This window comes from Equus przewalskii, chromosome 23 (assembly GCF_037783145.1).
Source record: "Equus przewalskii isolate Varuska chromosome 23, EquPr2, whole genome shotgun sequence".
Classification (NCBI taxonomy): Eukaryota; Metazoa; Chordata; class Mammalia; order Perissodactyla; family Equidae; genus Equus; species Equus przewalskii.
The window spans coordinates 7564557-7591547 of NC_091853.1; the positions used below are offsets into that span (position 1 = coordinate 7564557).

General features: G+C 44.6%; 1 protein-coding gene and 1 long non-coding RNA gene across 2 annotated transcripts; both read left to right on the top strand.

Annotated features, from left to right (window-relative positions):
* The first annotated feature begins 653 nt into the window (after positions 1-653).
* LOC139078945 (uncharacterized) lies at positions 654-3464 on the top strand. Its single transcript, XR_011532145.1, has 4 exons — positions 654-761; positions 867-993; positions 1692-1876; positions 3033-3464. It is a non-coding gene; the product is annotated as an uncharacterized lncRNA (long non-coding RNA).
* A 12952-nt stretch (positions 3465-16416) lies between these two features.
* FASLG (Fas ligand) lies at positions 16417-24286 on the top strand. Its single transcript, XM_008525225.2, has 4 exons — positions 16417-17028; positions 17595-17640; positions 21713-21769; positions 23028-24286. The coding sequence occupies exons 1-4, from the start codon at positions 16675-16677 to the stop codon at positions 23420-23422; spliced, it is 852 nt and encodes a 283-aa protein (XP_008523447.2). The 5' UTR covers positions 16417-16674; the 3' UTR covers positions 23423-24286.
* The last annotated feature ends 2705 nt before the right edge of the window (positions 24287-26991 follow it).

Below are 26991 nucleotides of genomic sequence, written 5' to 3' on the forward strand. Positions count from 1 at the left end.
TCTGATCAAACTGAGCAATGAGGATTCAGCTTGCATATCGGATTCACAACTTCTCTCCAACTGGTTACTTGCTTCATATGACCTTTTTAATTGATAGGCCCAAAGTCTTTTTGTTGTTGTTGTTAGACAGAAATGAATGGAGATAATTTCTCAAGCCTCATCTCAGATTCAGTCTCCTCCGTGAGCTATTTCCTCAGCAACCAAATCTGTCTATTCCTCCACCCTCAGTCCCAATATAGCTTCTCTCCTTTTTAACCCAATATGAATTTGGAGGCACCCAGAGTTTTGATCACAGTTGGCCTCATAAGGCAGTTACTGCTGCCTGAGGACTTCTCTGCTCCGGTGCTACTTTCTGACCGTGGGCAACCTGACAGCGAGGACCGGCTTGCTCCTCTCGCCTCCCTGAGGAAGGCAGCACCCAGCTTAGCCCGCAGGAGCTCACTGATGAACGGTAGAACCAAAGGACTCCTAGACTCCCCCTTTTCCTTGCCCCCTCCCGGTGACTGATGGGCTGCCCTGGCCACATTCTGGGAAGGAGATTGCCAGGAGGTCTTCTCAACATGTTTCAAATAGATCAGGTCAGCATGGTGGAGCACACAGGACGGCCTGAGCTTCAGAAACGTGTTGTGTCTTTTGACTGCCTGTAACTTTTACAGCCGTTGTCTAATCTGAGAGCTACAAGCAAGATCGCCACTGACGGTGTTCTGTGAAAATTCCTTGAGGACAGTGGATATCTTGTGTTCCAATGTATCCCCACAATGGTATGTGGTGCCCGATGCTCAGTAGGGGTTGGTAGAATGACTGATTGGTTCCCGGCTTTGTGGTGGCTCATTAATCCGTGATCTGACCCCTCTCTCCAACTCCAGATGGGGAGGAGGGACTGATGATCTGTAGAAAATCAATGATGAGAGGCAACAGGGAATCAACGCATCTACTCCAAAAGAAGGATCTGCAGTAGATCACGAAGGACTAATGCTATGCCTTTGTTAAAGGGTTGGTGTCTCCCCGTTTATGCTGGGTGAACACTGGGAGGGACAGCAATAGCAAAGAAAGGAGAACTTTGAGATCAGATGTCTGTTATAAACGGTGGAAGCTTGGATTTAGCAATAGAGAAAATGTGGCTGGTGATGAACCCCAATTTAGGCATCTTTGGGTGCCTCTGAATTAAAAATTTCATTCTGGGGACCTGGAAAGCATTGTGGGAGTCAGAGGTAGGCGAAACCTCATCAAAGCAGTTTCACATTCTCACATTGAATCTCACTGGAAGGTTAGGTGGGTGGAGGAGTAGATGTCAGCCCAGGATAAGCCCTTCTCTCCTGGTGAGCTCTGCTCTGCCACGAGGGCTCCCTACTTAGGGCAGCACTCCTATTTGGGTGGGGTTAGCCTTTCCTCTTCTCAGGAGCTGGCAGGACTCAGGCCAGTTGCCCAAAATATTATCGCTACCCTTTCACTGAACCCTTCTTCTCTTTAAGCATCCACTCAGTGTCCTGGTTGTGGGTTTATTAGGTCTCTTTTGGTTGTAAGTGACAGAAATCCAACTCAAATAAGCTTATACTAAAAAAAAAAGAAAGAAAGAAAACGTAATAACTTTCACAATTTATAAAATTTAGAGGTAAATCTCCAAGATAAGGCCCTGCTGGAATCAGATCCTCAGATGCTATCACCAAGTATCTGTCTTTGCCATCTCTCAGCTCTGCTGTCTTCAGGCTCTCTTATGCAGATGACTGGGATGACCAGGTCCAGGCCTCCTCTCTACGTTATTAACAAGCCCAGCAGAACCAGAGCGCTTCTTTCTCAGAAACTCCAGCGAAGGCCCCGGAGCTGCTCAGTAATGGCCCAGTTTTGGGCACTTGGCCAGCTCTATCCAATCACTGAGGTGAGTGAGACTCATGGTTTTAATGACAGAGTCTGAGTCCTTTGCCCATCCCTGGAGCAGGATGGTGTCCAGGTGGAATTAGCTGTAGCTAAACCACATGGACAGAGAGGAAGGACAGAGTTCCTCAAAGAAAACTGGGCTATTGTTAGCAAAAATAGGATGATGGTAGCAGGGCAAATTTACATTATAATGGATAAGCGCAGTCACTCTACAAGGATTTCTGTATCCTTCCTACATGTAAGAGTGTTCATATAGAAATACTTATTTCTTGGGGGCCGGCTTGGTGGTGTAGTGGTTAGGTTCATGCACTCCACTTTGGCCAGCCCGGGGTTCGTGAGTTCGGATCCTGGGCGCAGATCTAGACACTGCTTATCAAACCATGCTGTGGCAGGTTTAAAACAGAGGAAGATTGGCACACATGTTAGCTCAGGGACAATCTTCCTCACCAAAAATAATTTTAAAAAGAAAAGAAAAGAAACACTTGTTTCCCTCTAAGCTCTAAGAGCTGGGCTTCTAAAATTGGGTCTCCTCCTTCCTATTACCCTCCCAGTTCTATATAGGAGCTGATTTTTTTTTTTAGAAAGTTGGATATTTTCTTGTGGAGGACAATCATCAAGAGATCAAATAACTTTTCACTTTTTTCCATTCAAGCGAAACCATCAAGAAGCACAACCTCCGCTCCTCCACAAGGACAAACATTAAGTTTCTAAAACTAATTATCCGGGGACAGGCAAACATCATAGATCTGTCTGAATGGAACCAAAATGTCCTGTGGTTTGAGCCCTATCTCCAGGAGGGTAGAGAATTTGGAGTCAGCCATGGGACCCACCTGGCCTTGACTGATGTTGAGACAAGGGAGGTTTGGCCCTGGCTCTGCCGCTGGCATCCTGGGTGAGCCTGAGTTATTCACTTGTTTCCTGAGTCTCAGTTTTCTCAAATTTAGCATTAGGTTTTGGGCTAGATTTTTTTTTTCTAGTATAGTTTGTTCCCTTTCTAGAGCATTTGGTTTTTAGGTGACATCAAAATCCATAGTAATCTGGGTTGTATCTTGCCATGTTTGTAGGTGGCAAAGCAGCATTGTAACAGTTAAAAAAAACCTTTCAACTTGATTCAAAAAGAAGAGTGTGAGTGACAGTAATGGTCATCTTTCTTTCAGGACAAGAGATGCCACTAGGACATGGATGTCTTCAGACCAGCATGGACCAGACTTAGTTTCTAGGACACGATCAACCAACTACTATGTGTCCACTTGGTGGTGTGAAGCTGCCCCCAACCATAAGCAGATGCCTCCTGCAAGCTTGACATATGGAGAACGTGAGACAGGGAAGGAGAGGGACATCCACGCACAGGGAGCCTTGGAATTTAATATAATTAATATTTAATTGCTCTAAGATATTTCATTATCGGAACTGATATGCTACCAGCCATGACGCTCAGTTTGGGAAGGTCTTTCCATCCAAGATTTCCAACTAGACACTGAGGAAGTTATACTGAATAATCACATTGTGTTGAAACCCAAGAGTGGGGTCTGTGCCTGGCACAGGGGCATGTGATAGGTGCAGAGTGAACAAATGAATGAATGAATGAATATATGGCTAAGTACTAAGATTAATTCCAGTTCTAACTCCCATGACTGTGAATACAGAGATCTCCCACCAGGAGGGAAGACAGTACATGGGTGTAGGAAGATGTGAAAAAATGGAGAACATGGAAAATGTGTGTCTGTAAACTAGAGAAATGGGTTGTGTGGCAGGAGAAGAGATTTTTGAAAAGAGAGGTCATCACGTTTAGCTTCTGCCCCCAAGGACTGCTGAGAAAGGAAGTGCTTGCTGGGGCTCTCTGACCACTTCCTCAGTATCCCACCCTCCCCGCTGCCCACTCAGCCTTCACTCTGTGGAGTTGCAGCTGAAGCAGAATCAACAGAAGGTGTGTTGGGGAAATGGCAGTGCTTTAGTGACCACGATTACCGGGCATTATCTGTGTTTATTTTCTGCCCCTGACCCTCTTCAAACCCTTCCTCCGCCTTTCATGGTGGTGTTGGTTAACCTGAGTGCAGGGAGCTTGAACAGGACTTTTGCAGGAGGTAACACACACACACACAGACACACGCACACACATCAGAATGCAAATGTGAGAGAAGTACTCGCAGTGCAGGAATAAGGAAGGTGCAGAACTATAAGATAAGTTAATTCAGATCTGTGAGGTGAAGGAAACCTTGGTACATTTGCTCCCTCAGCTGAAATCCCTACCCTTAGAGGACTGGAGCCTGGGGAGTGCCTGGTCGAGGGCTGAGATCTCCCTTTCTTGATGATCAGGTAATCCTGGATATGTGAAAGATGAGATGGACAAGAATAAAACGCATTGTAGGATCAGGGGTACTCATGGGTTAGATATCTGCAAAGGAGGTGATTCAGCCAGCTGTCAATCATTGTCTTAGGGATGCATTTAGGCATCTCAGTAAATGTTAAAACCAGTTCCATCAGGGGAAGGACAGACCAGATGAGGATGGCAAGATGCAAAGGTTAATCTCTGCTATGTGATGGGGGCGGGTTTCTGAAGCTGGCAGCAAAAGGGCAAGCAGGCTGGCCTCCACAGCAGCGAGGTGTGAGACAGGAGACAGCCGCGGAGGTGTCTGGGTAGGCTGATGGGACATCTGTCAGGGCAGTCAAGGCTGGGGGCACGGCGCCGGGAGGAGAGCAGGCCTGGGGAAGACAGCAGCAAGCAAAGCAGGGCCCAAGTGTGAGAGGAACAGGCACAGTGGGCAGGGGCTCATGGGTAGGGGAACAGGACTCCACTCCTGGGGGGCAGTGTGTTATGGGCCCTGGAGATGGACAGCCCGAGTTTGAATCCAGGCTCTGCCACTGAATAGTTGTGTGTGTAACTTTGGAAAAATTACTTAAGCTTTCTGAGCTTCAGTCTCCTCATCTGCCAGTGGGATATTTAACCTCCTTGGGTTACTTTGAAGAGTCAACATGATAATCTGTGTAAAGGATCTGGTTCAGTGTCTGGACACAAAGGGGACTCTGTCAAGATTAGTACACCTGAGTGCTTCGTAAACATTCCTGGGGGCACCAGAGGGTGGCTTGCTGATAAGAACCAGGTACGAAGTTAGAGCAGGACCCGCAGCAAAGGTGACAGGAGTGCAGGGTCCTATGATTTGCCTTGTTGAGAAGTTGGACTGGTCCTAGAGGGTGGTGTTGGTGCTGTCTCCAGTGGCCCCACCTGTGACGTTTGATAAGGTTTGGCTAGAGGGTGTGGGATGGGTTAGGAGCCAGTGGGTGCCCAGAACTGGGGGTGGGCTGCCCTCCCTGCAGGTTTTGTTGCTTGAGGACTGATGCTCTTGGCATGTTGACACAGGGCTGGCCAGGCTGTAGCACCTTGGAGAAGGGCCACATGGCGCAAGGCCGTAAGTGCTTTAACTGTGTCTCTGTGTGGCTTGGTTTTTGTCAACTGCAGCTGATTTTCTTAGGATTTAGGTTCCTGTTTGGGTAGGATGGGCATTAAGTGAATTTCTGACTGATCTCCAATAGTAGCAGCTTTCAGCCTTTCAGCTTTAGTTTTCTCTCTGACTTTGTGTCTGCAGGCTTGGGGAGATCTCATGAGTCTGATCACGCACAGCGTACAAGCACCGACCTGTGGTTAATGAGACCCCGCTCTCTCACTTCGTTCTCCTTCTTGCCAGTCCCTCCAATCCCCCTTTTTTTTCCAGCCTCCTTTCCCTCACTGACTCTTTATTTTCTGCCTGGTGCCTCTTTCTCTTTTACCTTCTTTTATCCTCCACTTTTCCCATCTGTCTTTTGATCTTTTAACCAACTTCTCCCTCACCCAGAAACCATGATCTTCGGAGCTAGAAGGGACCTCAGGAACATCTAGTGCAGCCCCTGCCCAAATCTCAGCCAAGGCATCACTTATCCATCACTAAGACATCTCCCGGAGCTGGGAACTGCCCGTAGCCCAGGTGTCTCATTCCGTGTCTGCAGCACGTGACTCTTAACACAGTGGGGATCCAGGGATGGAAGAAGTTGTTTCCCTGCCTTAGAGGAGCTCAGAGTCTAGAGAAGCAGAACATTCCACTGTTTGATTCTAGTTATACCCCATAGGATCTACAGAGACAAGCAATGCTCAGGAAATATTTATTAAGCATTTCCTGTGTGCCAGCCTCTGGGCTAGAGAATACAGATTGCAAAATTACCAAAAAGTGTCCCAGTGGTTAGGATGCTTCAGTTTAGGAAATGGGAGAGATTTCCAATGACTTGGTGTATTAAGCATTATAATAAACAGGCTACAGGAACCTTGAGGAAGGAGGAATTCCCCGTGCCCGGGGACAGCTTCACAGTGGTGTCTGAGCCGACTTTGAAAGGAAAAGTTCACCAGGAAGAGGAGCAGACTTTGTGGGCAGATGACATTTGCAGGCATAACTTGGGGATATTGGCTAAACTAGGCAGTGAGAATAAGGTAAAATAGGATCAACTGTGAATGAAGGGAACAAACCAAGGAAGGGGCTGGAATGATGGAGGGAGCTCTGGAAAATGGAAAAAAGTCTCAGAAAATGTGTCATGTGACACGAGAACAAAACACACAGAGTGGTACAGTGAGGTCTGGGAGCAGGATCCCCGAGGAGTGGAGGTGTGGGCTGGCCCAGGAGTTTCTGTGTAGAAGGATACAGCCTAGCTGGGCCCCAGGGTTGCCTTCTGTCAATAGAGGAAGTGACAACACCTGGGCTGCCTGTCTTGGTGCGGGGGCAGGTGGGGGAGTCTGAGAAGCCTCAGTGCCTGGAAGGTAGTCCATCAAGGGAGGTAAGTACAGCCAGTGGTTGAGAGGGTGGCTCTAGAGGCAGGTAGACCTTAGAAGGACAGGAGGCGTGGCAGAGTGAGACGGGGGAGTGTGGGGGTTTGAAAGTGAGGATGAGAAACTTCAACTTGGAGTTCAGGTTCCCCAGCAGGATAAGTAAGGGTTTTAATGTTATTTGTTGGGGGAGGGGAACTTATTTGTCAAAGGCGTTCTAAAGACACATGAGAATATGCGGGGACCAGAGGACAGCTGTGAGAAGAAGAAAAAGCTAAAGAGTGACTATGTGGTGTGTTGGAAAGACTTGAATTCAAGTCCAAGCTCAGCCACTTTGTGGGTTCTTCAACTTTTCTGAATCATTTGTAAAATGGAGACAATAATATTTATCTTAGAAGGCTGCTTGAGAGTCAAATACGGTAACATGCAGAGTTCTTAGTGCAGAACCTGGCATATAGTTGCTAAATAAATGTTTCTTTCCTTCTCCTTTTCCTCCCCACCCATCCCAATAGAGCATTGAATTAGTGTTTTGTTTATGAGGGACAGAAGGCACCAGGTGAATTTGAGGAAATGTGAAGATGACGCCGGGGTTATGACCCACCAAACTACGAGCTCCTAAAGGAATTGCACCCTCCACAGTGCTTGGCAGGGTCAGGTACCCAAGACATGTAGGGATGGACTTGAACAGAAACAGATGCTTTGCTGTTTTTCATTTCCAGACATTGAAGAGGCGGTGGGAAGCTTTAGGAGACATTACAGTTTTCCTTCCTAACTCTTCCACCCACTGGCTGTGGTCTGGGAGGAATCCTCTCACTTCTCCGGAGCTCAGATCCACACCTGTGAAATAAGGGACGTGGCAGGGTGATCTCCACATTACTGAGATTCTAGAGCCGTGGAAGGTTTTGGGCTGATAAGACGCTAATGTGGCTGGTTAGCAAATAAGGGTCAGGAGAGAGAGTTTCATTGTAAAATAACAAACTGGTACAAGGCCTATGGCTCCTCACTCACTGGGCTTAGGCTGTCCTTTTCCTGCAGGCCCAAGGTCTGTGACAGGCAGTGAACCACACCCCAGACTCAGAGGCTGTGTACTCAAAATTGCTTCTCATGAGACCCCGAGGATGAAAGGCTCTCGAGGCATCCAGCTGCACAGCCTTGACCAACATCAAAGGAAACAGTGGGTGACAAAAGCAACGACTTTGACATTTAAGTCAGTCTTTGGTGCATGTGACTTTCCCGCAAACCCACCATGACACATGTTTTTGCAATGAAGCGTTTCAAACATCAATATGGGGCTCATAAAAGAGCCCACAAGACCAAGACGCAGGCATTTCCAGTCTTGGTAGCTGTTGTTTAGGGTGTACCTCACTCCCTACGGGACCTCCTCACTGCCCTGCAGGCGGTGGGCTCCCAGCCCTGCGCACTTGGGGCGCTGCTCACGGGTTGTCTTGAGCATTTGTGTCTCATGATAACGCTCACATTCTGTCCTTTCTGGGTTAGAGTTTTGGCTCAAACACCAACATGCTGTGTGATTTTAGGCAAGTCATTTAACTTATTTTAATGCCAGTTTCCTCATCTATATTCATCTAATCAACAGATATTTATTGGATATCTCCAATACCAGGCAGTACTCTAGATTTGGAATTCATGTTTAGCCATTTCTGTTTGAGAAATTCAGACAATTAGTCACTGATGAGATTTAGTAAGCAATGCATGACCTCCAACACTGCTCCCAGTTGTGCACAATGTATTACTGTCCTGCATATGAGGACTGAGAAGAAACATGGTGAATCCGCACAGCCGCTGCCTGAACTTTACCATGTCAGGGTCAGCCACTAGGGTTCTAACTACAAAAGACCTTGATGAGCCTCCTGAGAGAAACAATGAATGCAATGAATGATATTAAAACTGCCGAGCCAGGAGGGAGGACAATATCTCCCTGGCTTCTTGGGATGCGCTTTGGGTGGCAAGAAGGTCATCTGGAAGCAGGAAAGACCAAAGACTGCCCTGGGATCCTGTTGGATTAATATCAGGAATGGATGCCTTTGGGAGTAAGCCTGTGTGGTTCCTTTCAAATGTCTTCTGACTAGTCTCAGGGTTTAAGAGCCAAAATTCAATGATAAATTGAGAAAATGAATGAATTGTAACTCAAGGGTGCTGTAAACCGACCGCTGGGGGAGTCTGTTAAGAGTTGTTTCAACATTTATTTATTGAGTGCATGTTAGTTGTGAGGTACTGTGCTAGGCTGGGTATAAAATAGAGTGCAGAAGATAGACATGAATATATATATATATATTTTTGATAAGACCAGACAGGAAAAAACCCCCAGAATATTATGAGAGAGAATACTAACAAGGATTATCTCATTTAGATGTAGTGACCAGTGGAGGCCTCTTTGAGGAAGTGATATTTAGTTTAGGACTAAAGGATTCTAGGAGATGGTCGTGTAAAAGTGAGGCAGAGGTCGGGCAAAGAGCATCCCAGACAAAGGTCCTGAAGTCGGCAAGAACTTGCCACCTTTGATTAACTGAAAGGCCAGTGTGGTCTTAGTGTGTTGAAAGAGGAAGAGAGCAGAAGGAGAGAAGTTGGAGAGATAGGAAGAGCCCAGACAATGCGGGGGCTTGGAAGTCATGGTAAAGAGTTCAGATTTTATTCTAAAGGCAATGGGAAGTCACAGAAGTGTTATTTTAAATAGCAGACCAACCTGATCAGATCTACATTTGCATCAGTGGCAATTGAAGAAGTGACATGGCCCATCTCAGTGAAGGGTAGGGAAAATGCAGTGTTGTCATGTTTCTACAATGAAGTCAGCAGCAGGCCAATAGCACCTGCAGAGTGTCATGAGGAGATGGAGCACATAGTGTCACTGAATGAAGCTGCAGAAGAATCTTAATTCCCACCAAAGAGTCCTGTTTCTGACCTGGGACCCTCCTACATTCATTAATTCAGCCAAGATTTATTTGTTGAGTTTTTGCCCAGTGAACAAGACAGACACAGTGTATCACATATAATTGTCAACACTGAGTACCATCCCTGTCTCTTTACCCTCTTTCCTGTGCCCAGGAGTATAGAACCTAAAAATTACAATTCCTAGACTCCATTGGAAGTGGGATGCCATATGGATTCCACCAGTGAGAGGCAACTGCAAGAGATTTTCAAGATGGAAGAAGAGGTGAAGCCATTGCTTTTCATGGCAGCTACTGAAAGGCCTGGGGAGACAGCAGAGGCAGTATGAGGTTTCCTCACAGCTTTCTGGTGTCCTCCAAGAATCACCAACATCAGTGCTGCTGGCAGCTGAAACTTTTGGTTGCAGCATGAGTTTGCACTTCAAAGTTTCCTCAAAGTCACTTTTGCTCACCCAGCCTTTAATTCCTGCATTAATCCTTTTCTTACTTTGCATGCTTGGAGTGTCTTCTGTTTTCCTGACCAGACCCCAACTGATTTACAAGGAACAGGGAAAGAAAGCGAGTAGTCTTGAGATCCAGTAATACTGTTGCATGGAGTATCAGGGCTGAAGGATAATTTTGACCCCATTGCTGCTGTCATCCACAGCCTCTTGATTTCCCACCTTCAACCTGGTGTGACTTGGAGAAATGAGAGTTACGCTTGATAACTTGTCCTCTCATACTAGAAAAGGGCCTCAAAGTCGCTTTTCTTTGGGGGACAAGAGATCAAATTGAAGCATAAAGCAAGTTGTGGCCACCTACCTACTAGAGTGAGATAGAAACACTTCGACACTTGCAAATTTTCCTGAGCCAGTCAGATGTCGTTCCAACCTCAGATCTGCTCCCACCTCAAGTCAGATCTTGTGAGGTGGGAGCAGAGATGGTCCATATACACAATGAATAGTAGAAAGAGCACACCCTTTGGAGATGAGACAGACTAGGATGTGAATGAATCCCGGGTCTGCCCCTCACCAGGATTGCTTTTCTTCTCCAAGTCCTTTATTCATCTATGAAGATAATATACGCATTTTTTTTAGGATGATTGTGCATATTAATAATGATGATGATGATAAACAATAATTACAGCTAACAGATGTAGAGCATGTACTATATCCCGGACACTCTTCTAAGGGCCTCACATGAATTACCTCATTTAATTAATTGCCACAGTAATGCTAGAGGTGACAGAGGTAAAGAACATAGCAGGGCTGACAAGATGACACACTAATATGGGTTTCTGACTCTGTCCCTTGAAACAACTCCAAGAAACAAGAAGAGTCTTGATGGGCCTGAGAAACTCACATAAACATGAGAAACTCTTGAGGGGAGAGGGGTGGAGGTTGGGCCTTGGTGTGCGTGTGGGTGTATGTGTACAGAAGCTCAGAGGAGAAGAGTGTCAGATGCCACAGGGTGAGATGTTGGGCCAGAGCTTTATGATTCTGCGTGTGTCTCTTTCCCACGTTGCCTGATTGTCATTATGAGGCAGATAAACAGCGGTGCTTGCCCCGTAGCAGCAGGGGTGTGTGGGGAGAAATATCAAGATGGTGCTGGAATTTGGCTGAGGTAGAGAAGAGCTCTAGGCGGGTGACTCCAACTGAGGAAGAAATCTCTTGGAAAAGAGCAAGGCCAGGCAGAACCTCAGGAAGGTTCACTTGGCAAGGTAGGCCACAGACAGGAATGACTGAGCCCAGGTTATAATGCCACAGGCTCTTCCTCAGGGGGAGCATCTCACTGTCAACTCCCTAAACTCTCTAGGAAGAGTGCGAGTTCCTCCTGGATTCCTGGGCTGTAACCATCCTCACGTCTCCCTACTCCCAACTCCCACGCACACGCTACAAGTTATCCTCCGTGACAGCTGAGGCTTCCAGGAAAACATGAGCTCACAAAGAAAAGAGACATCAGAAGAACACACTACTTTAAAGGAAACTAACAAACTGGACAAACTATACCAGGCAAAGAAAAATTAATGGACCAAAAGAAATAAGATTAAAACAGGCATGAGAAATACCCTTAAAAATATAAAAGTGCAATACGGTAACATTAATCAAGAGCAACAATTCAAAGAAGAACCAATTGGAAATATTGGATTTGAAAAATAGAATAGTTGAAACAAACATCTTAATGGATATGCTAAACTGCAGGAAAGATAAAGCTGAAGAATGCATCACTGAGCTGGGAGATTCCTGAAAGCTGGAAAGCCTCATGAAGGTAGACAAAGAGCTTTTAAAAGAAAAGCGAAGAGGTGAGGAGAGTGGAATAGCAATGTCAGCATCCTCATAATAGGAGTTTCAGAAGAAAACAAATAAACGTAGGGGAAGAAATATTTAAACAAATAATGACCTAGAATTTCCCCCAAATTAAAGAAAGATAAAAGACTGGGAGGGCTTGTGAAGTGCCACATGGGCTATATTGGGAAAAAAGGCCTATATTCATTTCAGTGAAATTAATAACACAAAGAGAACATTTGGAAAGGTTCTGGAGGGAAAAAGCAAAATACCTAAAAAGGAGTAGGAGTTGATTGATCACAGACTTCTCAACAACAGCTCTGGATGAGCTTCCTCTCTCTCATTCCATCAAGCGAGGATACAGTGAGAAGTCGGCCATCTGCAATCTAGAAGCCACAGTCTTTTTATAACTTAATCTCAGAAGCAATATCCCATCACTTCTTCTGTACTCTATAAGTTAGAAGTGAGTCAGTAAGTCCAGCCCAAACTCAAGAGGAGGCTATTATAAAGGGCATGAATGCCAGGAGATAGGGGGTCATTAGGGTCGTCTTATAGACTACCTACTACAGCATCTAAAAGTACCATCCATCCATCTAAGAATGCGTCAGATCATAAAGAAAGACATGAAAAACTGTGGATAGGGCAAGAGCATTGTAAAGATCATATTTCCCCAAAATTAGTGAAATTCCAGGAGAACATTTTAGGAACATGATAGTTATTTTTTCTAATACATATACAGGAGATTAAATATTCTCAAATAGCCAAGTCAATTTTGAAAAAGCAGAGCAAAGAGGAGGAATTTTGCCATACCAGCTCTCAAGACATTCTACAAAGCCGTAATTACAAAAACTGCGTGATGCAGATACTGGAATAGAGAAAGAGATCAAGGAAAGAGAAATAGGAGCCCAGAAAACTATATGTGTAAATTTGATATATGATAAATATCCCAATGTAATTCAGTGGTGGAAAAGATGACGTGTGTTGGGACAACTGGTTCATACATGGAGAAAAACAAAGATGGAGTCTTATTTCATATTGTAAACAAAGGTGAACTCCAGATAGATTAAAGCCTAAATATGAAATTCGTGATGGTGTGGGAGAAGGTATTTGCAATGTCTAAAAGCAACAGTGGATTAATATCTAGGATATAAAGTACAAGGAAATCCTGTGAATCAGCCCCAAAGGAAAAAGAAACCAGTTAAAAAATGGGTGTGATGCAGGGGCCCGCCTGGTGTCCTAGTGGTTAAGTTCTTGTGTTCCACTTCGGAGCCTGGGGTTCACAGGTTTAGTTCCTCGGTGCGGACCTAACACCGCTTGTCAAGCCATGCTGTGGTGGTGTCCCATATAAAGTAGAGGAAGATTGGCACAGATGTTATCTCAGTGACAATCTTCTTCAAGCAAAAAGAGGAAGATTGGCAACAGATGTTAGCTCAGGGCCAACCCGCCTCACCAGAAATAAAAAAGAAAGAAAGAAAAAAAGTAGGCATGAAGTATGAACAGGAAATATACAAGAGAGGGAAAATGTGGACGTCTAATAAGAATATGACAAGATGTTACACCTCATGAGAAATCAGAGAAAGGAAAGGGGCCGGCCCTATGGACAAGTGGTTAAGTTTGCGCTCTCCGCTTTGGCGGCCCAGGGTTACGCCAGTTAAGATCCTGAGTGTGGACCTAGCACCGCCCATCAAGCCGTTCTGAGGTGGCATCCCACATGCCACAACTAGAAGGACCTACAACTAGAATGTGCAACTACCTGCTGGGAGGCTTTGGGGAGAAGAAGAAACAAACAAGCAAATACTGGCAACAGATGTTAGCTCAGAGCCAATCTTTAAAAAATAAGAAAAGAAAAAGAAAAACCACTAAATGAGATACGACTTTATAACCATAATGCTTGGCAAAAATTAGAACAGTGAATAATACCAAGCAGAGATGAAGACATGTTATAAGATAGTCACGCAACTGGTTTTGGTGTCAACAGATTCAGCCACTCCAATGGGCAGCCTGTAAACACTTAGTGACATAAAATGTGTAGGGTACATGTTTGTGAGCAAACTCCAGCCAGGAGTATACTGGGGCTTTTGCTCATCTCTGGGGAAGATCAGCTTCTATTTTCATCACGTGCCACTCTACGCTACTGCCAAGTCATGTCTAGGGCTCTGGGCCCCAGTCCACTGAGTCAACTTCCCTGCCAAAACAATGGACGGGTGGGAAGAAGTAGGTATCCCTTTTGTGTATTCAGTGCATCTCTTGAAGGCAAATGTATACATTGTTTTCTTCAGCAATCACGGAGCGTGTCAAATGCTTTTACTCCTTCCATCCTCACAAGGCCCTCTGAAATGGGTACTATTGTGATCATGCCCATTTTTATAGATGAGAAAACTGTGGTACAGAGGAGGGAAAGTGGCCTGTCCACGTCACACAGCTAATAAGTGGAAGAGCTGGGACCTGAACCCAGGCAGTTTAACTCCAGAACCATCCAACACCCCTGACCATCATGCAACACTTTCTTTCTATCCTCCCCATCCACAATGTGGGGTATTTTTCCATTTATTTGAATCTTTGCCACTTTCAGTAAAATTTTTGTAACTTTAAAAATAGATTATATACAATTTTTGGTAGAGTGTTTTCAGGGTATTTTGAGGGTTTTTCTTTTTATGGTTGAATATATGGTGGAATTCTTTTTTTTTTTTTAGGAAATTAGCCCTGAGCTAACATCTGCCACCAATCCTCCTCTCTTTGCTGAGGAAGACTGGCCCTGAGCCAACATCCATGCCCACCCTCCTCCACCCCACATGTGTGACGCCCACCACAGCATGGCCTGCCAAGTGGTGCCATGTCCGCACCCGGGATCCGAACTGGTGATCACCGAGCAGCCGAAGCAGAACGTGTGCACTTGACCACCGTGCCACTGGGCCGGCCCCATGGTGGAATTCTTAATATTATTTTTCCTGGTTATTACTTATGAACTTCAAACTTACCATTTTTCATAACTATGAATAAAGCCACAGGTGAGTGCAGAAGCACATTAGTCCCGCCCACCTCTGGAGGACAGTGAGACCCTCGTGCAGTTGTACTGGTCTCCTCTGCTGCACTGTTTCCTGAGTGGAGAGTGGGATGTGGGCAGAAGTGCTGGCGAGAAGGCAGAGCCGGCCATTGGAGTCTGGCTGTAAAGAGCCTGTGTGTTGTGCTAAGGAGTTCGGACACTCGTGGAATCAGACCTTCCAACGGAAGGGTTTAGGCAAGGATGTGAGATAATTGAATTTGTTTTTAGAAATATCTTTCTTGCAGCATTTTGCAAGGTGACTTGGGCTTAGGAAAGGCTGGTGGCAGGGAGAGCAGGGAGGTGCCACGGCAATGTTTCAGAAGAGAGAGAGTAAAAGTCCGACCTAAGGCAATAGCAGTAGGAAAAACGGGAGTGGAGAGGGTGTGCTGAGGTGAGAACCATGTCTCAGCTAGAGGCAACAGTCCTGGGTGTCTGGTTAAATGCTGGGGGGCAGGAAGAGAGACGAGGTGCAGATGTCATCAGAAAGAGTGACCTTAGGTGAAACCGGTTGCATTGGGAGTGGAGTCGGGAGGGCAGATGGCATTGGGGTGTGTTGAATGTGGCAGGAAAAGAAGTTTGCTGTTCGTTTGGTCCAGGTGCAGAGCCAGAATGACAGCCACAGAAATGCCAAAGCACGGTATAAAAACTAATGGAATCTGAAAAGGAGAGCCCTCCAGTAGAGTGGAGAATAAGGATTTGTGGGAGGTTTCTCTGGTTTGCTGGGAGAATGAGAGACGGACGAGGTCTACCTGGAGGTAGAGTTGCCATCCTTAGTAAAAAACAAACAAACAAATTCAAGTTTAACTGGGCACCGTGTATTTCATCTGACAACCGTAACAGAGGCTGCCAAAAGAAATGTCCACAGGGACCGGGAAGGTCAGCTCACGTGGCGGGTGGGCTGTGGACCAGCGGAGGGTGGTGTAGGCTGGGCGACCTGGAGCCCCTATGTCTCGTCCATGGAGCAGCTGCTGCCCAGCTCCAGCTGACTGGGTTTGTGGAGATGGCCTTGAGGATGTTTAATACTCTAACGTTTCAAAACAGAATAGAAATATGTATTTTTACAGGCAATATCGCAATTTTAAAAGGGGACAACAAATGAAAAACAAAAACATTCTGAGGCACAAACAAAGCAAGTCTGTGGGTTCCATAAGGCCTATGGGCCACTGGCTTGTAACCTCTGATCTAATCTCTAGAGAGTGGGCGGGGCAGGTTTTTAACCTGTAAATTGCCGGGCTTTGCAATGTCTGGGTAAATAGCACTTGGGTGTGGGGAAGGGGTGGCCGCAGGGGGATGATTTCCTCCTGCACAAGGTAAGACGCGGCAGCAACTCCTCCGGCCAGGACTCCAGGGTCTCGCCTCTCAGTGCCTGACACGCCCCCCTCAGCCACTCTCCCCATGGCTGGGCAGTGTTCAGAGGCCACGGGGCTGCACCCAGTGCTACCTGCTCTCGCAGGGCCTGAGAAAGGCGAGCCTCCCTACCAGCCTTTCAGGTAGCACAGCCCTTTGAAGGCTTTCATCAGAAATTTGTGGGCGGAAACTTCCCGAGGCTCGCTGAGCTTCTTGAGGCTTCTCAGCGTCAGAGGCAGAGAGTGAGTGGGTGTCTCTCTGAGAAGCAAAAAGAGAAAGAAAGAGAGAACGAAAGAGAGGTGTTTCCCTTGGCCATGGAAACTCTATAAAGAGAGAACTGGCTTCTCTTCTCTCGAGCAGTCAGCAACAGGAGTCCCCTTCTTGCCCCCTAGGCCTGCACAGGATTGAGAAGAAGGAAACTCCTTTGCTGAGGGCTGGCTTGAGTCACTGACGGCCATGCAGCAACACCTGAATTACACGTACCCCCAAATCTACTGGGTGGACAGCAGTGCCAGCTCTCCCTGGGCCTCTCCAGGGTCAGTACTCCCCTGCCCGTCCACTGTGCCAGGGAGGCCTGGGCAAAGGAGGCCGCCACCACCGCCACCACCAACACTACCACCACCGCCGCTGCCACCACCACGGCCACCTCTGCCTCCACTACCGCTGCCACCTCTGAAGAAGAGGAGTGACCACAACACAGGCCTGTGCCTCCTCATGATGTTTTTCATGGTTCTGGTGGCCCTAGTTGGAGTGGGGCTGGGGATGTTTCAGCTCTTCCACCTACAGAAGGAGCTGGCTGAACTCAGAGAGGTAAGATGGCACGTGGATTGCTATGCCCTGAGGTGCGGATGTAAGACAGCTCTGCCACAGTGGAGAGTATAGGAGTATCGGGGTCCATATGGACCACAGCCTTGCTTGCCAAGTACTTTTCAATCCTTTTTTCCTGTCTTAGAAATGGATCATTCCAGTCATTCTGTTCTATGGGCAGAGAAATGGAGGCTCAAATGAGTGAAAGGAATATTTTCTGTCTTGTAAAGGATCAATTCTTTCTCACTGGGCAAGTCAGCCTGCTGAGCCACTGCCCACCTCACAATTAGTGATTCAAGAAACAAAAGGAACTGTTGAGTCTTGCTTAGAAGTGAGTGTGTTCAAATGGCCCAACTAAAGTTCCTTGAAAATACTTAAAAATCTTGGAACTATTCCAAATCACAAAACTGAGGCATGGCGAGGCACAATTGTTGGCCAAGGTCTGAGTTAGGAGAAGTTCTGAGGTATTTAGATTCCCGTTCCAGGGCTTGGTTTATTTAACAATTCTATCTCCTTTGCTTCAAGGACCTCATATTTATTATCCATCTTTTCTTCTTCTCTTTCACCAGTCCATCAGCCAAAGCCATGTAGAATCATCTTTGGAGAAGCAAATAGGTGAGTCTTTCTCTGCACGTGTATTGAGTTTCCAAAGATAGTCTTCCAGGCTGAACCATGTTGGCGGAATGCCTTGAATTCCATCCCGTTCTTGGCCATATGTATGCTACAAGAGGAATCCTGGCTAATTCTGAATCTCTGGTCATTTTGCTTCCTTGAGCTGCCCTAAAATATGAAGTTAAGTTAATTGTTCAAAATCAGTGTAGTTAAGTACTGCACTTGATTAAAAATAATTTCCACTTGACTTTGGGAAGAGGCACACATATACAACGTTAGATCTTTGCCCTCTGAGCAGCTGGCTCCAGGCCTGTCCCCTTCCTCAGGCCTCCTGGTTCCTGTATACAAAGCAGTGGCTGGAACTCCTCGGGAGAGAGGGAGAAGTGGGGGCAGAGAAAGACGTTTCCGGGAAAAGTCTTCTCCTCTTTAAGCTCTCTAAGAGATGACTTTAAGAGTCAAGCTTTATTCCAAAAATATTTTATAGGATATATCTAAGCTTTTAAAAAGTGGGCAACCAGTCATTCACCTTAGGATGGCTCTTTTGCAGTCACTGGAAGGCATGAGGGAAGACTTTACATTACTCAAGGGGCAGCCCAGTTTCACTTACAAAGGCACTTGTGAACTACTTTGGATAATAAAGGAAAATCCTTTAGATGAAATCCAGGACAAGAAGAATATGAAAATGTGGAATAGTGACTTCGTGAAGTTTCAGGATATAGTTTCGGAAACTGTGGACAGAGAGATTTAGGATACTCCAGCTCATTAGACTAATTCATTGAACTTTAGATTTGGTAAGTGTTGGAAGGGAGCTTAAAGAGCATCTGGTCTAGTCATCTCATTTTTCAGAAGAGAAACAAAATGCCAGACAGATTAGGTGATATTCCCAAGACCACTGGTGTGGAACTGGGGCTAAAAGGAACACAAGCCTTGATGCCTTGTCAGCTACAGGGCTTTCCAGTGTATGGACCGGTGCCTCATTAAATAGGGAAACTCTCATCCCTCTGATGGCTATGGAATGAGAAATAAAAATGACAAGCAAGATGTCTCTGCAAAAACCATAGGCAAATCTCATCCTTAGAAACTGGGAAGAAAACAGAAGGCCGCACTGGTCACCAGCAAGGAGAACCTGTTCCGATTTCTCAGGATGTGACCAAGTCATACGCCCTAGAATGTCAGCTCTTGTAGAAGCCATCCTGAGGATGCTTGGGTCCCCGGTTCTGGATCTGAGTTCCTATGTGTTAGAAAGTTCAGATGTACAAAAGCAGAGTAGAAATATTTGTTAGAAAATAAAGCCCCTGGAGGATTTCTAAAATAAAATAGCTTGAAAATCAGTGGAATGTGGCTGGTGAAACAGGTACCTAATTACTCATCTCTCACCCACTCTCTGGAGTCATTTTAGTAATTAAAAGTCAAGTGAACAGATGAGTCAGGTCTACCTACCACACTATCTTCTCTAGATCAACCCAGATGGATCAGAAATTGGTGAATTATCACATGGAAATCGAATCAGCAATTTTACTGATAATAGATGCAAATTAAAGCAAGGATATACCTATTTTTAGCCATCAAATTAGTAAAGATTAAAAAGAAAAAAAACCCCACATTGGAAAAAATGTAAGAAAAAGGGTCTGCTTAAGCATTAGCTGACAGCCAGTGGGCATGTAAATTGCTATAACTTTTCTGAAGAGTAGTTTGGAAAAATATATCAAAAGACTAAAGCTGTTAATTCACCTGGTAATCTTATCACAATGTATTTATTTTAAAAAAATAATCAGAGATGTGCTTGAAAATTTGTATATAAGGATGCGCATGACTTCCTTATAAGGCTATTTATGACAAACAATTCAGAAAAAACTTTAATACCTCTTAATAGGAGATTAGTGAAATAGAAAACCTATGTATTAGAACGGCACTTAATGGCACGAAGATGGTGCGTTCTATGTTGTTAGATAAAAAGACAAGTTATGAAACAGTGTGTTTAGTTTAAGATTCACTATATAAATATATGTGCATATTTTTAGTGAAAAACTAGGATTCATACTCCAACATGTTAGCAGCAATTTTTTCCTGGGAGGTACTATTATGGATTAAGCTTTCTTATTTGGGTCATTTTAATTTTCCATTTTTCCACAGTTAACACATTAAATCTTTTAGTCATTCACCAATGTTCTTGGAGTGCTTCCTATGTGCTAGGCTGGGTGTTGGGTAGCGGGAGATGACTAAGAATAAGAGAGACAAGGGGTCTTTACTCACGGAGCTTTTAGTACACTGGAGAAGATAAACAAAAGCAAGCAAACGGACAGCATAATTTCAAATTACACTAAGTGCAACCTAAGATAGAGTGGGTCTGGAAAGTCCCCTCTAAGAAGGTCTTGTTTGTGTGTGTGTGTGTGTGTATGTGTGTGGGGCAGAGTGGGAGGACAGGTGAAAGCATCCAGCACTGAGAATGGCATGTGCAAAGACCTTGGGGCAGGAATCAGTCACCACCAAAGTGTAGGATATATTTCTAGTTTATTTATTCCAGTATTTACCCAGCAGATATTTTTACTGTGTGCCTTCTATGAGACTAACACTGTACAAGGCTCTGCAAAGGATACAAAGATATGCAACATGCGGTTCTCTGTTCCATTTCCTGTCAGTATGTGGCTGAATGCCAGATATCTGCACAGAGGGTTTGTGGTGTAGGAATGGAGAGGAGATGCAGCCTTGTCTTTCCTGTTCTCTAACACCGCATTCATGATGAGTGGTCTTAGGTGGCTACACTGGGGATGATTGCTCAGGAGATATTCTCAGTTGATTGGGGCCTCCTCGTGCTGTAGGTGAGAAGGCTTAATCACTACAGGCCTGATGGGGACCAACACCTGTCCACAAATCTTTCTCGAATGTCTTGGTTTGCTAAGTGGTAACTCTATTTGGTTGAAATAATTGAAGTCAGAGAAATAGTGTCTATTTTCAGAACTATTGTCTATTTTAACTCCTTCAATTTAATTTAGCAAACATTTACTGGACACATGCTCTGTGTTAGAAACTGAGCTAAAAACTCTGAGGGATTAAGCATACAGTAAGGAATTGGCTGTTTGTTGGGGGAACTAAGACAAGTCACACAGTTACCACAGAAAAGAGAGTCAGGGCCAATAAGAGGTGAAGACAGGTGATTCTAGATTTCAAAGGAGGGAAAAATCATATGTGATTAAGAAGGCTTGGGCGGATTTCCCAAAGAAAGAGCTATTTCAGATGGTGTTTATAGGGTTGATAGGAATTTGACACAGAGATCTGTTTGGGAGGCCAATCTGGGCAGAAGGAACAGCGTGAGCAAAGGCACAGAGGTAGGAAAGCTGAGTACATTCAGGTCACACCAGAACCCCTGACATGTGGCAGTGTCCAGTGTGAGGGAGGAGAGCTGATAAGGCTGGACAGTTGGGTGGAAGTCACGTGGTGGGGGAGACTTATACCCAATTACACGTTCAACTAGGAGCCATTCAAGGTCTTTGAGACTTTAGGTGAATTAATTTGCGGCAAATCGTAGAATGCCACTGGGGGCAGACCTAGGGGCCAGGAGGTGAATTAGCAGTCTTCTTCGGCCTCTGTCCTGTAGAGTTCTGAGGGCAGACGAGCCAGAGTGGAAGGAACTCTGGATTTGGAGGCAGGAGACCTGAGTGTGGGGCCCACTCTGCCACTGAGTAGCTGGGTCTTCTTGGACAAGTCACCCAACTTCTAAGCTCATTTTGCCACCTATAAGGAGGGGCAATAATCTCTATCTGGAAGGGATGTAGCAAGTTCTAAATACAGTAACTGATAGGACAGTTCTGTATAAATCAACCTTTATATTGTTTTATCGCAACATTATAATTTATGCATGTATCTACCTTAATTTGGTTTGTTTTGTTACCTCTCTGTTTCTGAAATACAGGCAGCTGTGAGTTTTCCAGTTTAGACTTGCAGGATTAGAATATGTTTGACTGTTGCCATTTATGCTTTGAAAAGATATCTTTTATTTAAATGCTCTGTTTAGAGTCCCACCAAAAGAACAGTTGGTATCTCATTTTTACCTATATCTTTCATCTCTCTGATACAGGTCACCCGAATCCACCCTCTGAAAAAAAGGAGCCAAGGAAAGTGGCCCATTTAACAGGTCTGTATCTGGAGGGTATGGGCTGGGCGCGGCAGGGGGGCGGTCCTCGGGAAAGACTTTGGCAGAAAGCAGAACAGCTGATTGCTTTCCATTACTGTGCTCTGAGGGAGCTGTGACTTTCCAGCAACAGTGTTTGAAACCCCAAAGTAGTTGCATCTCTCTGGTCAACCTCACACACATTCTGAGCCCCTGCTCTGGGCAAGGCCCTGGTCTAAATTGGAGAAGCAGAGTTGATGATGAAATGATGCTGCCCGTAAGGAGCTCAGTCTTTTCGATCATTCTCCACTCTTATAGAATTTGGGACACAGATCCAAGAGGTGAGAGCTGGGAAGGTAGGAATAATAAATTATTTTACTGAGTGCTTCCCTTGTTTTCTGGAAGAGCTTCAGTCTGCTTTGTCCAAGAGTAGAAATAGGAGTGAGAAGAGAGGTCTAGGCCTGACCCCAGTGGACTTTCAGCATGTGGTCATGGAGTGGAGTGAAATGATTTGATAGCAATATGGTATGGGCACTCCCACTGTAAAGTCTATAAATATCTGAAAAGTATCACACAAAGTGGTATGCCGCTGGCCCTGGAATTATTTAAGCAGAGGCTGTAGAATGATCCAGTTTGGATCAACAGATATTTATTGAGCACATGCTGTGTGCCAAGCCTTGGGAATGTGAAGATGAATAAAAAATGGTTCCTGACTTCAAGGAGCTTAAAATCTAGTAGGGAAAGACAGGTGCATAAGTGATAATTTCAGTATTGGAGACAGTTCTCTGCTTAAGGCAATTACATAATGGTGTGGGGGTATAACGGCAACGGGGGTACCGAAGACTCCTTACTGTCGGTGAGGAGCTGGATCACATGATCCTTAAGGTCCTTCTCAGCTTTGGAACTTTAGAGTTCCTGAGATTTGGCCTTTCCTCTCATGGAGGGACCTCAAAGCCTAACAGTTTTGGTGCTGGTTCTGAAGAGCATAGAATCTTCGTTCCAGAAAGCTAAACGCATCTCAATAATTTCTCACTGCAATTGTTTAGGGGTGTATATTATTGTCCCAGTTATGTGGATGGTAAAACTGAGACAGGCAATTGATAAAGGTGTTGAAAGAATTCAATGATGGATCGAGTCTGACGCCTCAGCCAGTTCTATATGCGCTGTGTCATTTTGGGTAAAAAATCATTTGCTCTGGAGATCCCAAAGTTTTCCCTGGAAGCTTAGTTTGTTGGCTACATGAACATTTCTGGCTGAAAGTTCCTCTTTGATTTGGTTTCAGGCAAACCCAACTCAAGATCCAACCCTCTGGAATGGGAAGACATCTATGGAATTGCCTTGGTTTCCGGGGTGAAGTATAAGAAGGGCAGCCTTGTGATCAATGACACCGGGCTGTACTTTGTGTATTCCAAAGTACACTTCCGGGGTCAGTCCTGCAACAACCAGCCCCTGAACCACAAGGTCTATATGAGGAACTCTAAGTATCACCAGGACCTGGTGCTGATGGAGGGGAAGATGATGAATTACTGCACTACTGGCCAGATGTGGGCCCGGAGCAGCTACCTGGGGGCGGTGTTCAATCTCACCAGTGCTGACCATTTGTATGTCAATGTATCTGAACTCTCTCTGGTCAGTTTTGAGGAATCTAAGACATTTTTTGGCTTGTATAAGCTCTAAGAAAAGCACTTTAGGATTTTTTCCATTATGGTTCCTTGTTATAGGCACTGAGAATATTGTCTTGAATGAGGGTCTTCTTAAGCCCACTTGAGGTCAAGTGAGAAGACGTGAACCAGGAAGACCTCAAGACCACAGGGTTCAGCAGATCTGCAATTCCTCATCTCACCTTAGGTCCGTGAGCCAGACAGGAGGAGGAATATGCATGAAGAATATAAAACCCTGGGCTTCCATGTGAAGATGCAGAGGCTGGGAAAAGCAGCTACCAGCATGTTCGACACTCATCTTAAGTGAGGCCAAGAACATTTTGGCACATTGAAAAAGACACCTATTAACTCACCTTTTGGGATGGGTCTAACGTCTACCTCAGGGGAGGCTGTCTTTTAGGTATATGGATGTGACATGAGTGTATAAGGAATGGAAGAAGAGAACTAGGCTTGCATAATAAGCTAAAGAGACTGGAAGGCCAGTGTCCCATCGGCAGCATCTTTACTTCTAAAGGCATAGCCTGAGCCACCAGGTGATGCCAACAGAGAAGCAAGGGGATCTTTTGGGAACTCAGTCCATTCTCTACACAGCGTGTATATTTCCAGTGCAATTGTAGGTGTGTGTGAGTGTGTGTGACTAGAAGAGGTACATACGTAGAGAGAATGTGGAGATTGTGAAGGATATGTTAGGAAAATATGGGTTGCATTTGGTGGCAGAGTTTGTATGCTTCCCGGCAACCAACTCTAATAGTCCTCAGAACTCTGATTGTTAGCTGTTGATACTGTTTTCCTATAATATAACGAATATTTATATACATTTTGTGCATTTCTAATGAAAAGAATACATGTAATAAAAATTATATTTTAGAATACAGATAAACATTATGAATGTACTCTTTGGAAATCACCAAGTTTTGGATTTTTTCCCTTTTATTTCTTTCCTCCATGGCTTCTTCGTTCATTATGACTTAAGACCACTTTATAAAGAATTTACTAGGATGAGAAGAACTGTGAAGCAAATCTTTGCATCTTTGCCAGACTCTCCTCCCCTCTCTATAGTCTCTTCCCTCTCCATCTTCCATTATCCAAAGTTTCCATGACCAATATTATTGCCAGTTTTAAGCTCACCCAGCTTTCAAGATATGATGACAACTTGTTTTTTTCCTGGAGTTAGGGCCATAGCATAGTGGAAAAGACATGGACTGTGGGCTATAAAATCTGAATTTGAATCTTTGTTTCTCTGCCTACTAACTATGCAGTTGCTGAGCAGGTCACTTGACCTCCTTTGGATAAAAAAGAGCTGATACATACATAAAGGATCTGACACAAAGTAGAATGCCAAAAAATGGCATCTATCATTATTAATAAACCACTCTCTGAGAGGCACTTCATCCTCCAGAAGAAGCCCCTGATCTGGGGGATCCTTCCAAACGTCTGGTTTCTTGCATTCTCACATTTGTCGCTCACAGTCACCTTTTCCTATTTTCTTCAACCACCCACTACCGTGGACCCCGTAGACTATGTCGTCATTAAAATTACAGTGTTGCCTTTAGAATTTGATGTCAGCCATCTTATTCTCATAACATTATCTCCTATTATTCCAGCTCAATTACTCCAACATTTTCTCTCTTATAATATATGTATATTTTTTTTACCACACTAAGACTTTCTTACATATCTATCAGCTCATTCTTTAGCTTTACTCCTCTCTCCGTCCAACTTAGATTCTACCATCTGTCATTACCATCAGTACCTTGGAAATTTCCTCAGCTACAAAATATCCTGCTTCCTTCACTGTATCCCTCTTCCAGAAATTCCATTTTCTTTAAGCTGACATCCTAGCGGCTGGAAGTTGCTGGAAAAATTACCCAAACAGACTGATTGATTTCATTTTATTTTTATCCATAATCTACTTAAACAGATCACTCAATTGTTTACCTATTCACTGATTCACTTCTATCTTTTGGTTGATTTGAATAGGTGTTACATGTACATAGTACAAATTGTAAAAGTACACAAAGATGTAGGATGAAAAGAATTCCTCTTCTTACCCTGTCCCATGGCCCCATTTCTGCCTATAAAGAGGATCAGTGTCTCCTTATGTAGCTTTCCAGAGATGATCTCTACACAAATCTGACATCATTTTACACAGAGTTTCCCAACCTCGCTTCTATTGACATCCTGAGCTAAATAATTCTTTGTTGAGGGAGCTGTCCTGTGCTTTGCAGTATATTCCTGCCCCCACTACCTACTAGATGCCAGTAACATTTTCCCCTCCTCCATGTGTGATAACCAGAAATATCTCCAGACATTGCTAAATGTTGCCAGGCTGGGGGTGGGGAGAAAAATCACCCCCAATTGAGAAGCCCTGCTTTACATTAGTGATGACAGATCTCAAATGGGCATTCAACACTGCCCAGAAATTTGTCTCCAGTTCCCTGATAAGCGTATATATATATTTTTTCTTTTTATTAAGACTATGATAGTTTACAACCTTGTGAAATTTCAGTTGTACATTACTGTTAGTCATGTTGTAGGTGCACCCCTTCATCCTTTGTGCCCTTCCCCCCCCCCATTCCCTTGGTAACCACCAATCAGTTCTCTTTGTCTATATGTTAACTTCCACCTATGAGTGGAGTCATACAGAGTTCATCTTTCTTTATCTGGCTTATTTCGCTTAACATAATACCCTCAAGGTCCATCCATGTTGTTGTGAATGGGATGATTTTATCCCTTTTTATGGCTGAGTAGTATTCCACTGTATATATAAACCATATCTTCTTTATCCAATCATCAGTTGATGGGCACTGAGGTTGCTTCCACGTTGGCTATTGTAAATAATGCTGCAATGAACATAGGGGTGCATGGGACTTTTGGAATTGCTGATTTCAAGTTCTTTGGATAGATACCCAGTAGTGGGATGGCTGGGTCATAAGGTATTTCTATTTTTAATTTTTTGAGAACCAGGTAAGCATATTTTTTCACTGTTTGTGACAATTATCATATCTTTTCCTCTTGCAAACCAGCCATATCCCCTCCTCCCATCATAGGACCTCGCTTCTACCACCAAAACACAATTCCACCTGTATCTGAAAGACCTCTTTCTTTCATCTGCACAGTGGAGGCAGAGGACCAGCCCTCCATTTGTGCACTAGACTCATTCTGTTTTCCCTGCTTTACCCCTTTAAAAACTTTCTTCTCTATTCTGCATCCTCAGATATTCCTGTCTATGAAATCAATTCCACTAGCACGTATATACGTTCAACCATCGCCTTTCAACAAAAGACAAACCAAACCAAAAAAACCCCCAAACCTTTCTTTGCCTTCTTCCTTCTCCAGCAGTGGTTGCATTTCTCATTTTCCCTGGAGAGACTAGCATCTGAGAAGGCTGTCTCCACACACAGGGGCTCCATTTCCTTAATCATCAATGCTCTTCTGCAGGCTCCTCACATGGCTGACTTCTTACCTTTCAGGATTTAGTTTAGATGCCACCTCCTCAGACCATCCTAGAGCCTTCTCTTTTATTCGTTATTTATTACTGTTTATTTCCTTCTTAGTAGTTATCATAACTTGTGGTTATATGGT

Excerpts from the sequence above, each read along its gene's own strand:
- FASLG (XM_008525225.2), top strand. The coding sequence starts at position 16,675 with ATGCAGCAACACCTGAATTACACGTACCCCCAAATCTACTGGGTGGAC. Across the intron at positions 17,641-21,712 it reads ATCTTTGGAGAAGCAAATAG|GTCACCCGAATCCACCCTCT; the intron begins GTGAGTCTTTCT and ends TCTCTGATACAG. Across the intron at positions 21,770-23,027 it reads GAAAGTGGCCCATTTAACAG|GCAAACCCAACTCAAGATCC; the intron begins GTCTGTATCTGG and ends ATTTGGTTTCAG.